Source organism: Arachis stenosperma, chromosome 1 (genome assembly GCF_014773155.1).
Source record: "Arachis stenosperma cultivar V10309 chromosome 1, arast.V10309.gnm1.PFL2, whole genome shotgun sequence".
Lineage (NCBI taxonomy): Eukaryota > Viridiplantae > Streptophyta > Magnoliopsida > Fabales > Fabaceae > Arachis > Arachis stenosperma.
The window spans coordinates 96,551,241-96,567,357 of NC_080377.1; the positions used below are offsets into that span (position 1 = coordinate 96,551,241).

General features: G+C 35.4%; 1 protein-coding gene across 1 annotated transcript; it reads right to left on the minus strand.

Moving 5' to 3' along the window:
- Positions 1 to 630: 630 nt before the first annotated feature.
- Positions 631 to 15,486, minus strand: LOC130965834 (transportin MOS14). The gene is made up of 27 exons (XM_057890600.1): positions 15,153 to 15,486; positions 14,675 to 14,752; positions 14,502 to 14,564; positions 14,290 to 14,337; positions 14,019 to 14,165; positions 13,617 to 13,748; positions 13,440 to 13,480; positions 12,819 to 12,910; positions 11,888 to 12,015; positions 10,003 to 10,078; positions 9,725 to 9,845; positions 9,540 to 9,639; positions 9,189 to 9,270; positions 7,041 to 7,123; positions 6,637 to 6,756; positions 5,513 to 5,564; positions 5,208 to 5,363; positions 4,388 to 4,511; positions 4,216 to 4,297; positions 4,049 to 4,137; positions 3,870 to 3,944; positions 3,677 to 3,731; positions 3,104 to 3,223; positions 2,557 to 2,649; positions 2,338 to 2,483; positions 1,386 to 1,563; positions 631 to 1,271 (listed from the first exon to the last, which is right to left on the minus strand). The coding sequence occupies exons 1-27, from the start codon at positions 15,273 to 15,275 to the stop codon at positions 993 to 995; spliced, it is 2,883 nt and encodes a 960-aa protein (XP_057746583.1). The 5' UTR covers positions 15,276 to 15,486; the 3' UTR covers positions 631 to 992.
- Positions 15,487 to 16,117: the final 631 nt, after the last annotated feature.

Sequence of the window (16,117 nt, forward strand, 5' to 3'; positions counted from 1 at the left end):
CACGCACGGCCGCACGGGGCACCCATAATTGATGACAAAAGGATTTTGTTACATTGACCACCGTTGAGTGCTAGAGCCGGTCGGATTTTCTTTAAAGTTTATTTCATTCTGAATTATTACGTAATGTTGGTATATACATCCAAAGATTAAAAGCATATTTAAGCTCATTTGCAATCAAAGTCACTAACTCCGGAGAAGTGAGAACTGATTCAGGTCACATTCAACAAGTCTTTTTTCATAAAGGATAATGTGTAGAGAACTTTCAGGACCTAGAGGCCACCAGTCAAAGTTGCAGTAATCAAAGTCCCACACTATATCTTTGTTCTTTCTGCATTTCGATAGAATGTAGCGCAATACATATATTCTTGGCAATAACTGTAGCCAAATATAATTGAACTAATGATATACCACAAACAAGCTCAATTCTAAGAAACTATTTAGTACTCATACTTTTTGTCTTTCCTTAAGCTCTTGAGCTTAACATTTCTAATCACAATAATGAACAGTATGTATCCAAGTCCAAGCAAGCATAAGACTTTTATGATTAAAGCAGCTGGCATATTAACATGTCAAACACATGCGGCCATTTTCCAGTTTTAAGAGCCCTAAAGTTTGCAACATCAACATTCATTTAAAATTGCAACAACTTTCATTGTCCACTATATTTCCCCACCTTTTTTTTCCCTGTTTACATTTAACTTACAATTGTATGGCAAGTAACTCGGCCCCCAAAAATGAAACCCAGGACAATGACATCACTCACCAATCCCACATCTCCAGCATATAAGACACACCACCTAACATAATTTCTTCCAGCCAACACAACAGAATATGCAGGGGCAGGAATTCTCCTAAAAAACTGGAGAATGATAATTGATTAAAAGAGAAAGAAAAAAAAATGAATATAACAGATAATACACAACAAGCTAGCCTAACCAACAGACAAGGCCTAACCAAAATGGCCCCCTCTATCACAGGCATTTACCAATAATCTATGATACAATCCCCAAATTCAACTCAAGGGGTCTCAAAGCTTCTTGAACTATTTCCTGAACTGCTCTATTCCGTCGGCAAACATCTGAGAATTCTTCAACAGGAACAATCAACCCATTAGTATCACCTCCAGATGCTGCATCAGAAAGGGCGGATAAGAATCTTGATCGCTCCACGTCAGTGATAGCTGTTGATGGAATCAACAACACACACTCTTTTGCCCATTCCAGTGCTCGTGACCCATATGCTCGCATTAATGCCAGTAATGTATAAGATACCTGAGACATTCAGAGAAAAATAGTTTGCAAGTCATCCTTCCATCAATTTCTTTTGGGTTAATATATAATATATGAAAATTAGGAAGTTATGTCAACAATGACTTGAGAAATTACCACATCAACTCGAGATTTAGGAAGTGCTCCTGTTAATGAGGCAACCAAAATTCTGGTGATGCTGGCGCCTCGAGGAATAATTACACCATCTCGGATTGGGATAAATTGCTCCCCCAATGCAGAGTTTGCAAGATCAAAAATGTCGGCTAAGAAATGCAATATTGACTTGGAAGCCTCCCTACAAAGATGATGCCAAAGCATAAAGAATGATGCAATAAGCACTAGAAAATCGGTGCATGGTCTGAAATGAAATAATTGATGGTATTCTTTACTCCGCTTATACATACCATCGTATTCCTTTGGTAATTCTATATTTTATGATATGCAGAAAGAGCTACTTATGTCAATAGTTATCCCTTGTCTTAAACTTCATAAAAAGTAAGCAAAACGAATGCATTACATCAGAGATTCAATACATTGTCTTTATTACGAGTAAAAAATGTCCACACCTGCACTTAAGTAGGCAAGTAAGAAGTGAGACAGGTTTTCTTGTGTTTATCCAGTTGCTAATTCATTGCAGAATCTTTTGTTTCATAGTTCGTAGAGTAGATTGGGTTGGTCTACCTATATTATTAGACATTTTAAATACGGTATTAAAGGATTTGATGGAAGTAAAGGGATCTTAATTTTGTCAAACTGTGGACTTGTTGAAATTGTGTGCCATCTTAGTTGTAGAGGAATGCTCAACTTTTTTTCAAGGTATGTCAGTTCAGAAGTGTGATAAAATATGGTTCTAGGCTTGTATCTGGTTCTCATACAATGGTCTTCTCCCATTTGCAGTTTCAAATATGCGCAGACATCAAGATGCCATCGTTAATTGGGGTTTTTTTTTTTGCTCGAGTATTATTGATGAATTTATACAGACATAAATACCATTCAGAAGAACATTGGTTTAGCTTTCAAGGTTGTTTTGTTAGAGAGAGAGAGAGAGAGAGAGAGAGAGAGCCAATACCTGTGTTGTACCGTGATCCCAATCATAGAACAGTCAACTAATGAAGGAAGAACAGACGATGGAATAAATAGTTGAGGACAGTAGCGAATACACCTTGAAGCCAACAAAAAGCAATCATCTGCTATATCAGGCCGAGCTGTGAACTCCTGCAGCGAGAAATAATGATCCAGCTTGCCACACTACCAATTCATATGTTGCAAAGAATGACATGGATCATACCTGAATATTTGTGAGAAGCCGGGTGGTGTGCTGGAAGAGAGCCTCAATCAAATTCTTCAAGTAGTCAGCACAAGATGGATCTGAACCAAAAATCTGAAAAACCAATAAACAATCAAAATTATAGCGAATTAATTACCACTTAACATCAATTGTGTACAATTTATAGTCAACAATAGAATCGCGAGATGCATAACAGTCAACTTTTGTTTATAGAATATACGAAATTCAGTTAAGAAATGAGAACAGGCAATAAAATATTACAAATTTGCAATACTGACACACACACTAAACAAATTTAAACAGGCATAGAATGTTGCCATACTTCAAAATACTCAAAGTAGCCAACAAAAATTCAATGAAATTAAGGCAATCCCCTTTGCCTTCGCATACCAGATATCCCTTTGCCTTGGCATACCAGAGATGCTCCTCTAAAATCGAGAACCACTTCTAAAACCAAAGGTACCACTAGAGCTAAAATCATGTATAACTTACGCAACATATTGTTACTAGAAATGGTGATAACAATGGCAGGATAAAATAAAAATACCTTTATAACTTCACTGGAAAGATAAAGAAAGCATGGTTGATGATGCTGCCTATATAGACTCTGAATCTCTTCCAGCATGGCACCAATGGTAACACCCATGAACCTTCCAGATGTTCTCACCTAGAAACATGTGATAGAATATTGCCACAGAGCATTCAATATTACAAACTAATCTTTTTCAACGTTGACAATGCATAGAACCAGAGTTGAGCATTTGTACAGGCTCTTTAGGAGGAAGAAACCACCTGGGAACTGGCATTAAATTTTAAATTTGTATCATTGACATGGCTGACAAACAGCCAACTAAAACATAGCTTACTACACAGAAGAAAAACAGCACATCACATTGTGTTGCAAACATGATGAAATTCCATGCATAAACTTGACAGATCACAGAATCAAAATTGGAGAGAGGGTTGATTCAGGCACACAAGAGTAACATTAATAAGTGTTAAAATTAATTGCCTAATTCGATTGCACAATTCGATGGTAATTCACACCAGCTTATTATGGTGGTGGTTGGTTATTTTACATTTAAGGACTATAGCAAAGCTAATGGTTTAGCTTACTCACTGCATATTTACATGCTCTGCATAGAGATTCCATTGTTCTCATGTCCCATGCACGACTGGCAATATTTACATAAAAATTGTCTCAGACAAAGCAAGCATCAAAAAGTAAAATAACAGATGAATGAATAAACAAACAAACAAACAAACAAACTTAAAGAAAAATATGGAAATCAGAAGAAATTTGGGTTACTTACAGATCAAAAATAGCTTTGAAAATAGGCCAGAGCCGTTGAATAGCATCTGCCACAACTTCAGGATGGTTTACATACCTACAAGCAGAAAGTGTTCACAACTGTGAAAAAAATTGTTTAAGACAACACAAGGCTGGGCCTGACATGGGGGAGTGTAGGCATAATATAAATTCGGAACACACCTGAAGATGTAAGCAAATCTATCAATGTGAATTGTTAACTGCCGAGAAGGTCTTTTGCTTAAGATCTCTGGACCTTGATTGATGGCTTCCTGATATAGCAAAATGTAGAAAGTGTAATTATTAAGGAAAAATGTATGACAAAAACATCCCTGTACACCAATACCAACCTGTAAAGGAGATATAATTGGTATGCATAATGCCTCAAGAGCTCTCTTCGCATCATCTGGAGGAAGTTCAGTAACAACCACACTGCATGGGAATTATGATCAAACCACATCAGTCGAGATAGAATCAATCACCAAAAATACTATCCCTATATATTTCAAGGATCCTGGATACCTTAAGGCCTCAACTAGATGCAACGAGTCCTCAGCAGGGACTTTGAAACTATCTTCCCCATTCACGGTCCTATTGTAGATATGGAACAGACCCTCTAAGCATCCACAAAGCTTTTTCCGGCAGTCTAAAACATAACCAAATCATTTGACTCATGCTTAACATACCGAATAATGAAAAAAATTTCAATCACAAACTCTAAATACTAACGTGAAATCTGAAGTAAAAAAATAATAATAATTATTGTCTTCATCTTAATTTTAATACTCTTCAATCTCAATTAATAGGTTCCAGAAAAAGTAATGGAAATTAACTTTTGCAGATACAATAAAAAAAGAGATTAATAACAAAACTTATTCAATCACTTGCAGATTACGAGCTGTGGACCAAATATATCCTAACACTCAAATCTAATCCAGAATCAAGTAATATTTGAATAAATATATCCTTGTTTAGCTATTATCCTCAATCAATATCCTCTTTTAAAAATTCTCCATAAGCTACTTTTGCATCTTTTTTTTATAAAAGGAAAAGTAGATCCCTGTAATACTTTCTTCAAACACAATCTAAGCATAAATAAGTTGTATTCCCTAATAAAAGCACCAGAAAGTTTTGACGACGTATGAAAATGATAGAATCAAACACTCCAGACAAAATGCCAGTGCTAAACTTAGTTAGGAGCACAAAAATTGAATTGATATCTGTAATAGTCTTCACTCTTCATCATGTTGGCACCAACTGTTGTAACTCACAAAATCAATTCTTTAACTTTCCAACAAGCATACAAAAAGTGAATTGAATATACTCAAACAGTAAACTTTACCATCACAGATGTGCCTGAATGCCAAAGCAGCAGCAGCTGCACATTCCTCGGATGTACCCATTCCCTTCATTAAGATATCCAAAACTGAAGGCAGTATGGACACTCCACATGATGCAGAATCAAGCCATTTTGAATAAGCTCCAATTGTTAAGCACACTAAAATTATGGAACAAGCAGATAAACAGCAATTTAATTAGTAAATTTGGTATTGAAATTTAAAAGGAAAAGCTACATTATTAATTACACATACAGGGCAATGGGCCAGGAACTAAATAAACTTTGAGAGAGGATAATAGGCACATTACCAGTCTGTAGTAACTGGGGTTGAAGTGGAAGTTTCGGAAGCAGAGCCATGATCTGCATGAAATGTGAATATAAATAATAGAATCCATAAGCTAGCAATAGAACAAGTTTAGAGAGAGACAGTATGCAGTTAACATAGTGCATGTAAATCTATGTAACATGCTAGAGAGTTGGTGTTTTGAGTAGAAGTTTTGGCTGCTAAACCTTACATGGATTGTCAAAATTAAAAGTTATTTACAGATCATTAATGTTTAAATTAATGATCTGTTGATGATTAATGTTTCAATTTTCTCCATTACTGTTCGTTGTCATATTATATAAACTTATTGCTTAAGGTAGTATTTGGATTGTGTATTAGACAGAGACAATGGAGTCAAAGACACAGAAAATGTCTCTGTTGTTTGTTGGTAGTAACAAAAGACAAGGCAAAAGGGGGGGGAGGGGGTGGGGGGGAGTAAGTTCTATCTCCACTGTCCCCTTATTTTGGGTAGTACAGTAAACACAGGAACCTGGTACAAAAAGTTTTAGTATATTTGTAATTGTACTTCTGTTGCAGGGAAATGAACCAATCACAGCTTAAGGGGATTGATTTTAAAGCACAATTTGTGTATTAGACGGAGACAATGGAGTCAAAGACACAGAAAATGTCTCTGTTGTTTGTTGGTAGTAACAAAAGACAAGGCAAAAGAGAGGGGGGGGGGGGGGGGGGGGGGAGGAGGGAGGAGGGGGGTGGGGGGAGTAAGTTCTATCTCCACTGTCCCCTTATTTTGGGTAGTACAGTAAACACAGGAACCTGGTACAAAAAGTTTTAGTATATTTGTAATTGTACTTCTGTTGCAGGGAAATGAACCAATCACAGCTTAAGGGGATTGATTTTAAAGCACAATAAGTTGTATCACATCTTACTATCAATCTCCATATCCAAAAGAGAGCAAAAATAAAATAAGACATGCTCAGAATTTCATCCACATCAGTTCAGAGATGTAATGAAAATGAAGGATTTTGTGACTGATGTTAAATATAAAGTATCAATTGAAATAATTAAAACTAAGATGTTAAATCATGTAGCCATATTTGGGCAAGATTAATATAACCACCATTACAAATTTTTAAGGAGTAACAATACCTGAGGCATTACTTCTGCTTCAACAACTGACACATAATTTGATATAGCCCGAATACAAAATAAGGCAGCCTCTGCTGGACGCCAATCCTTGTGTTCATTATTACCATGGCCAGATACAGCCTAAATTTTTGAGATTGGGTGCAGAAAAGGGGGTTAGGAAGTCATATTCACATTGTTTAGGCAAAAGCAATTTAGATAATGAGGAGGAATACAGACAGGATCTACAATTTAAAGGATAATATTTAACCAAAGGCAAAGGAAAAAAAAAAGAGAAGTCAAGATCAAGCGATTAATGAAATTTATGTATTACATAGAAATTATGAGCTCAATCTCTCACAATAAGAAGTTCCAAATAATCAATATAGACAACGCATCTTCAATTCATCCACATATACAATACACACCTCAAGGAGTTTCATATATAGAATTCTTAGAGTAGCATCACCACCAAGAACTGATGCCGCATCCGTTAATACATCCGCAACAGCTGAAACAACAATTTATTGTTAGCCTTTATAGATACCATGAATTTCTGGTTAAGGCCTTAAAGCCTCCACACACAAAATGTGAGCAACAAATTTAAGCATTAGTGGTAATTTTTTTATTGAATAAATTTGACAAACATTTGCAGAGAGCACCTGGTACATATCCATGAAAACATAACTTCCATCTGCTACATATATGGTCAAAATACTATGGGTTAAGTATGATTTTGGTCCCTAACGTAGGGGCCAAAAATCGATTTCGTCTCTCGGCTTTTTTTCGCTCAAAAATGGTCCCAAAAGTTTTAGTTTATTTTAAAATCGTCCTTTTTACCAATTATATTTTTTTTATTACCAAATTACCCTTTATTAAAAAAATTATAAAATAAAATAAATATAAAATAAATAAAAAAAAGAAAAAAAAGAAAGAAGGGGGGTTCAGGATAGGGGCCGAGAAAGAAAGAAAAGGGGGGGGGGGGGGGGGGTTGGCGAGAAAGAAAGAAAAGGGGGGGGGGGGGGGGGGGGGGGGTTGGCGAGAAAGAAAGAAAGAAAGGGGGGAGGGGGGAGGGTGGTGGGGGGAGAGAAGAGGACGCCATGCCCGCCGCACCGCCGCTGCACCGCCGCCCGCCACTTCTTCTTCTTCTTCTTCTTCCCACCGCCGCACCGCCACCCGCTGCTTCTTCTTCTTCTTTCCGCCGCCGCACCGCCGCTCGTTTCTTCTCTCTTCTTCCCGCCGACACCACCGCCGAGTCGTTGCCCGCCGCCCGCCGCTTCTTCTTGCCGCCGCACCGCCGCCCGTTTCTTCTTCTTCTTCTTCCCGCCGACACCACCGCCGCACCGCCGCCGCTTCTTCTTCTTCTTCTATGAATTCTGTGAATTTGATTTTTTGTGAAATTTCTGGATTTGTTGTGTAATTTGTTGTGGAATATTGTTGTTGATGAAATTTGATTTTGGAGGATTGTTGTTGCTGATTCTGGGTTCTTGATGATGATGATGATTCTGGGTTTTTGTTTGATGATGATGATGATGATTCTGTTGATTTTTTGAGTTTTGGTTGGTGTGATGGATGGTGATGGAGTGGCAGTAGGTGGGGGTGGTGGTGGTGGTGGTAGTTCTGAGTTCTTATGATGATGATGATGATGATGATGATGATGATGATGATGATGGTGGTGGTGGGTGGTGGTAGTTCTGAGTTCTTATGATGATGATGATGATGATGATGATGATGGTGGTGGGTGGTGGGTGGTGGATGGTGGTAGTTCTGAGTTCTGGTGGTGGTGGTGGTGGTGGTGGTGGTGGTGGTATTTTGGAGAAGAAGGGATAGGGGTATTTTGGTCCGAAGGACGGTTTTAAAACAAACTGAAACTTTGGGGACCATTTTTGAACGAAAAAAAGCCGAGGGACGAAAGAAATTTTCAGCCCCTACTTTAGGGACCAAAATCATACTTAACCCAAATACTATCTATTATTACATACCATATTGGACTGTCAATTATCAACCAGCAGTTCAATGCCCGAGTGTGCACTAATTTTCTATTTCCAAAAGAAAGAATGAAAAATCGATATATTACAGAGCACCAGTGGCTACTACTGCACTGTCATATTTATAGAATATGCAATTCGAAACCACAAACTATTGACGCCTACAACGTGAAACAATTCAGCAATACTAATGAAAAAATATGGCTCTATAACTTAAGTCTACAAGAACAAGAAATTCCACAACTTGCCTTTAGTACACTGAATTATCAATTATCTATTACAAATTACAAATATAATGGGGAATTGAGGATTCCCCCATTTGGTGTCCAATTCTTAGGTTCCAAAATTGCCCCTCTTTAATTGTCAATTATGGACATTTTTGATACAAAGCTTTTTCTTTAATAACTTTCAGGAAGTTAAGGCAGGCACTAAGTGCATACACATTATTAGCAGTAACAGTGAGGATACTAGTAATCATGATGAAATAATATTAGTATTCAGTACTCTTATTAGAAGGAATTCAATGAAATAATACATGAGACATAAAAGAGGATGACAAACAAATGCAAGACAACAATACCATATTACCATATTTTGTCTGCTTAAATTCCTTAAGGTCCTCATATGATAGGTCTTGATAATCTTCAGGATACTGAACTCGAAAGCTAACCTGTAAAACATCCATGAAAAAGGTAGTAACATGAAACATTTAAGAACTACAGAAACTATTATCTAGAAATAAGAAGTGCAATGCCTCATTTAATCAAACATAATATTATGTATATAATGCTACAACACTGAGAACAACTTAATATTACTACAATACAGGTTGTATATATATTTACCAGATATACAAAAAATAATTTCAAGGTACCACACATAATTTCTTGATGCTGTGCGTAAGATTTTGAAGCCTAGTTTCTAGCCTGGAAGACTTACCAGGGATACAAGTGACTCATATGCAGGACGGAAAACCAGTAGCCTCCTATTTCTCTCAGCTTCAATTGATGCTTCATTAACGTATTGAATGTAGGACTCCCTGCCAGACAATGTGTTGATTTTATTTAAGTGTGATCAAGGAAAAGAGCAAGTATACTAAGTATATTTTCAAGGGAGAAAAGCACCTTCTAGTCAAATTCAACTGAAGACTGTGCCAAAAGTTAAAAGTCATTGAAGCTATATCATATTCTGGATGTGATGCAACTTCCAACAATGCATGCACTATCAACATTGATTCATTTGGCCCTGGAAAATTAATTCATCACAACTTAGATCACTTAAGATCACCAAGAACCACGACTCCACGAGTAACTTGTCAATGGTCCAAAGAGATTCAAGCTACACGAGAAAGCACAAATGATTCTCAGACAGAAACCAATAAAAAATTATCTTGTAAACATACCAGTTGCAATCAGTTCCACATATGAATCACCCATATCTGCAAATAACCTAGCAATTGCCTTTACATCTTCCTCATCCTAAAGGCAGATAAAAGGATCATGAAGTAGACCAAAAGTAATATAGGAAAGCAAGCAGTTGCCTTTTAACTATTAGTGTTGGTAACATATAATGGATTAAGCATATTTACGACCACTTACAATGGGAAAGAATACCAACCATTTTCTATTCCTATGGCCATTCACTTTGTAGCTGAATTACTCACAGGAGTTTTGGATGAAAGTTATCTAAATGAATACTAATATGATGGTAATTTCTTTAAGAAAAACTTGCAAGACAATCAAACTTTTCTGCGACTAAACAACTCATCAAGTTGTACATCATAAGTGCTCATAGTCATACTAACCCCAGCGATGTACAAACAAAGAAATAACAAGATCTCTTTGATTGTTTGGGGAATTGATACCAACAACATGCTCCAGAAGTGAAGGCCCCTTTTGTTTGCTTTGTCCCCCTAATACACGTATAATGTGCAGTTTAAATTCCCAATCTGGGACTCGTATCTTATGCATTATCCGATAGCAAGATCTCATCGGATCGGTCTTTTTGGTATCTTCGGGAATCTTGGGTGTCCCATCGAGTTGCGTCAGTTGCCACTCACTAAGTTTGAATGTTTGGACTCGTCAAAATGCAGAGATTCTATACTCTATAGTAAGTTAGTATTAAGTATTAACATGATTATGTTTAGTAACTTTTATACGAAAATGAATTATAATAAAATAAATATTGTTTGGATTACATTATTAAAAATCACTTTTAGATGAAGAATTACTGAAAAGGACATAAATTTGAATAACCTTTATATATTATCTTATCATTTTATTTTATATATTTGAATAAATTTTATTAATCAATTTTATAAGAAAAAGTAATATTTAATTATTAAATTAAAAATAACATATAAAAAATTATAAAAATATACTGTATATTAAAAAATAGAAAATAATATACAAATAAATCAATAGATTAAGATGTTAATGTAAATGAGTATTAAATTAAATTATAAAACACTAATAAAGTACATAAAAGATAATATAATACATTATACAAAATCAGTACATAAAGACACTATTATTTCTATTACAAAAAAAAAATATAAAATTTAGATACATAATAAATAAGAATATTTCATCAAATATATTAACTTTCCAAGCGTGTTGCATTTTTTCAGTACTCTTTTTTAGTATTTTATTTTTCACACACTATTCTTTTTCTAGTACTCTCAGTGCTTTTTTAGTGTGCTATAATTTTTCACTAATGATTTTATTATTACTTATTAGCTTTTGTTTAATTTGTTAAAAAAGATAACAATAATAAACATAATAAAAAAGCTTATAAACAGTAAATAATAAAAAAAGAGGACTCATATGAACAGAAACAATAAGAACTCTATAAAAAAAATAACATGCATGAAAGGTAGGGTTGGTAGAAAGGAAATAAATTCTCCCAATTAATGGTACAACGCTATCAAGTGAACACAGAAGCTATAAAGTTTACAGAAACACATCTGCATTCAGAAGGAAAAAAAACAGTGGACAAACAAGAAATTGAAGCGCTCAAGGAACTTGAACATATTTTTTATATTTCAAACACCAAACCAAATACACCCTTAGTATTCTAGTAGGTCTAAAAACTGTAGCTACTAAACTAAATAAACAGAATAAGCGCCACCAGGTGTAGAAGAATACAACTATAAGCAAATAGATTGAACTAGATCACCAATAAAAGATGAAAAACATAATGAGATACTAAGGAATATGATTATAAACAAACAAAGAATCGGTTATGGCCTAAAGCAAACAAAATTGAGAACTCAGAGAATTGTTTACCTTTGTTGAATCACTAAGCTGTGTTTTAAGATTCATTACTTTAGGTACAATTACTTGAATTAAGGGCATATTTGCAGAAACGCCATCAACACCTCCTGCTGCTGTGTAGTGTATTAACTCAGAAATCACTGTAATAAGTAAAAAGTGAATATTATTAAACTGAAGTTACTGGGTAAAAGTAAAGAATGAAATATGTCAAACTAACATGCCTTTCGCAAACAGAGAATCCAATTCAACAGTCACTTAGATATGTTATGATAAAAAAAACATAATTGTGATTTATAAATATAGATATTTTGGTTTTTTTTTGGGGGGGGGGGGGGGGGGGGGGGGGGTAAGGGGTGAAGTTGGCAATAGCAACAGCAATCTGGCTACTTGTGTACAGATTTTCTCAAGTGATTAAATCTTTCTTAAAATAACAAAATAAATAAACAAATAATTTTTGAAAGTTAAAGAGAGGGGGGGCGCTTAATTTAAGGAGGAGAATGGAGTAAAACATCAAAAAATAACAATAGAACTGGCAGGAGCAAAAGGTCAATATTTTTCATATTTCCAACACAAACATGAGCTATCGACACAAAATGAAATGCATTACATTTTTTGGATAACTAAAATCCATTGAGTATTAATTATAAAGTTCAATTATTTTATACCGATTGTATCTTAGAGAGTACCTTAAATGATATCTTATGAGTGATTTCTATACTTCCTTATATTTCATGATTTAGTTGTTATTCAAGAATCTAGGACTTGATGCTTTTTCTTCTGTGACAAAATATATCAAATAAAATGAATATCAAACTTCATACTATTCATTAGCTTATTTTATCATATCTTCCTTCCTACATTTCATTGCTCAACCAACAAAAAGCATATGAATATTTACGAAAAATAGAAAATTATTAGTATTTTGCCATGCTATCATACATACCATTTACAGATGCCTCAGAAAGAAACTCAGAATTCAAGCTTGATAATGCTGTAAGAACTAATGGATGGGTACTGAGAACAGATCCGGGAATCCTGAAACGAACAAAAATTTAAAGAGAAATAGTAAAGCCAATGGAAAAAGAAACACATAAACCAAGATAATAAAGTTGTAATATTCAAATTAAATACATATCTCCCCCATATTCTTCATTAACTTTATTAACCCTTCCTGAAATTATACAGCATTTGTGGAATGCATCTATGCTTTCCATCAGTTTCACTTGACAAGTCTGTTTCCTATAAGTTGAGATACTCATTCCATTCAACATTCTTTTGTTTAAAAACCAACTGTCAATTATATATGTGTGATTTTAAAATACCCAAATATATACATATAGTTGAGAGCACTATAGATCACCCAAAAAAAAATTAACTAAATGCTTGACAGTAAAGCACACTCATCTGACAAGCTTCCTCCAATATGCTACACAATTCAGATGATTCATTTATACAAAACAGTTCTTGAATAATTAATCTTGATCAGAATAATATATTAATAAATTCAATAAAAACAACTTAGCCGAACACTCCAATATGCAAAGAGGTAGAAAAAAATTAGTACCCATGCTTTAGGCGAAGCCACGAAGCAAACGCTTCAAGAACCTGAATGATAACCAAGAAAAAAAAAATCACCATTGGAGAATTCATCAATAAAACTGAGTTTAAAATACCTCAGTCATGCCAACCACTTAGGGCCACACACACACACACACACAGAATACAGGAACTCATTGCCCACCTGCTCTTTAAGCTCAGAAATAGCCAAACAAGCTGTCAAAATATTTAGAGCAATCTCCATTTGAGAAGTAAGCTCTTTTTCAAATTGACGACGCCTTTCAGGTCGAGCTGCTATCTTATAGTTTAATACTTCCTGTTTATAAGGACAAAATACATTAAAAGTATGCATGCAGAACAACCAAAGAAACTGTTAATCAACTTGCAATAATTAAAAGACTTTATCACAACCATTTATATAAGAATCTACGAGCTGCATGACATTACTTGTCGAATAAAATACTATCCTTCAAGGCAGCAACTTTGAAAATTATAACAACTTGTCACTTAGTAACTCAAACTTTAGGCATTTGTCTCATTAATAAAATGAAGAGATGACACATAATCACACATATCATATTATGACCTCTGGCAAAACTGTTAGTAACTCCAAGAATCCTGGTATATATTCCGGATGAGAATCCATCTCGTCCCTAAGCCATTTCACTATACCACCATCTCCCCAATCTTCAGCAGGCACATGCACAGCCAATGCAGCCACAGCAATGCTAATCTACACATTAAAAAGATTTGAAGAATACATTTGGTTACCCTAAACTTCCATTTAAATATATTCAAATGATAATAAAAATAGCTGTAAGAAAAGATAGAACGGTGCAAAGGACTTCTAGATGAACCTGAGTTCTGACTTTTGGATGACCCTTGTGGAACTTTTTTAGCAAGTTCTGTGTTCAAAACAACAATGAAAATAAAGCCTTAGCAAATTCATTACTTATTGTACATACTAACGCATCTGAATGGTCATAGCTGACAGACATCAATAATTCCCAACAAGCCAGCAGACACTCTCGGATCACCTCAAAATATTACAAGATGGATAGTCACTCACATTTAATGAATCACGCAATGGCCGGAAAGCTGTGGAAGGTAGCTCCTCAAAGTCTCGTTGCACCTTGATCATACAAAATTAAACACTCAAAATCAACAAGAAAAAAGCTTAAGGGCAAGCATTTTGTAGTTGTGCGTGACTACATAAAACAAAAGTACAATAACAGTGCTTACCTTGCTTCTCAAGGTCTGAGAACAAAATATCAAGGTTTCCAGATTGCTACTGGAATCATGTAGCAAATTATCAGCCACCTGCAGAATTCAAAATCATCGACAAATTATCAAACACAGTACCAAAATTTCATTTCGGGACTGAAGTAACTACTGGGCTCAGAATTCACAACCGAAAAACCCTAAATCCACTCAAAACACAAGAGGTTCACAAATAGAAACGTTGCACATAACTTCCAGCTTAGCTCGAGCTCCAGAATCAACAAAAAGCATCAAATCAAACACGATACAGCTCATCACCGATAATGAAGAAACCTCCCTATCACTCACTCCAAGATCAAATCGGAAAATGAACGCCAAATATATAATAATAATAATAATAATAATAATAATAATAATAATAATAATAATAATAATAATACATTTAAGAAACCAAAGAGAAACGAATCGAGATAGCGGAGAATGGGATTCAACAGAGGACCTGCCACGCATCGAGAGTTCGCTGGAAATCCTGAAGGTAGCGATCGGCTTGCATGCGAACCGCATCATCGGGGTGATGGTACAGTGCATTTAGGGCTTCCTTCACAGTGTTCTGAAGGTCCATGCTCCAATTCAATCCGAATCGTATCGAACCGAATCGTAGCACCGATTAGGGAAAGACGAAACCGAAGCTCAATCTCGCTGTGGATTTATCAATTTTCCGCTTCTTCTTCTTCTTTCGTCTTTAGGGGCACACTGCGGGTTTTTGAAATGAAGTGTGTTTTGTTCTCTGTGTTTTGTTGATAAAGCGACGAAAGGGGTTTTTGGCGCCCGGTGAGGGGGAAGGGTTTGATAAAACTTTGGATCAGCGACCCTTGTGAGAGAGCGATTCTCGGCCGTTGGATTCTTTGACGATTTATTAACTTTGGCTGCGTAGCGCTTACGGTGTGTACTTGCTCTATTAGAGGAAGAGTTGTAGGAAATAGGGTGCCGTTCGATATGGCCACGTGGTAGACGATTGAGATGGTTGGAATAGTGGGTCCCTATTACAGACCGTCAATGCGTGATTCCCCGTTGGACGATGACGCCCGACCTGCAGTTTTATTATTATTAAAAAAAAAAAAAAAGAGGGTTACATTATAATTAGACAATAGTGGGACAGATTTTGAAACATAATATAGATATAGAAGAGAAATACAGAAGTACATGATCATAACTCGTAAGTATACTTCGTCTGGGGTTTAGGGTTGACCGAACCACCTTTTGTTTTTGTTGCTATAGTTGAGGATTCGATCAAAAATAGTTTATCCTTAAACGATGTTTTGTTAATAAGAAAGGTTGTATTTTTTAATTAAATAAATTTTAATTCTTTCTCCATTATACTTTAGGTTGATATTTAAATTTAGGTTTTAATATTTTAAATTGAAGAGTACTAGAAACCAGTAAATTTTGTGATTTGTAGTTATT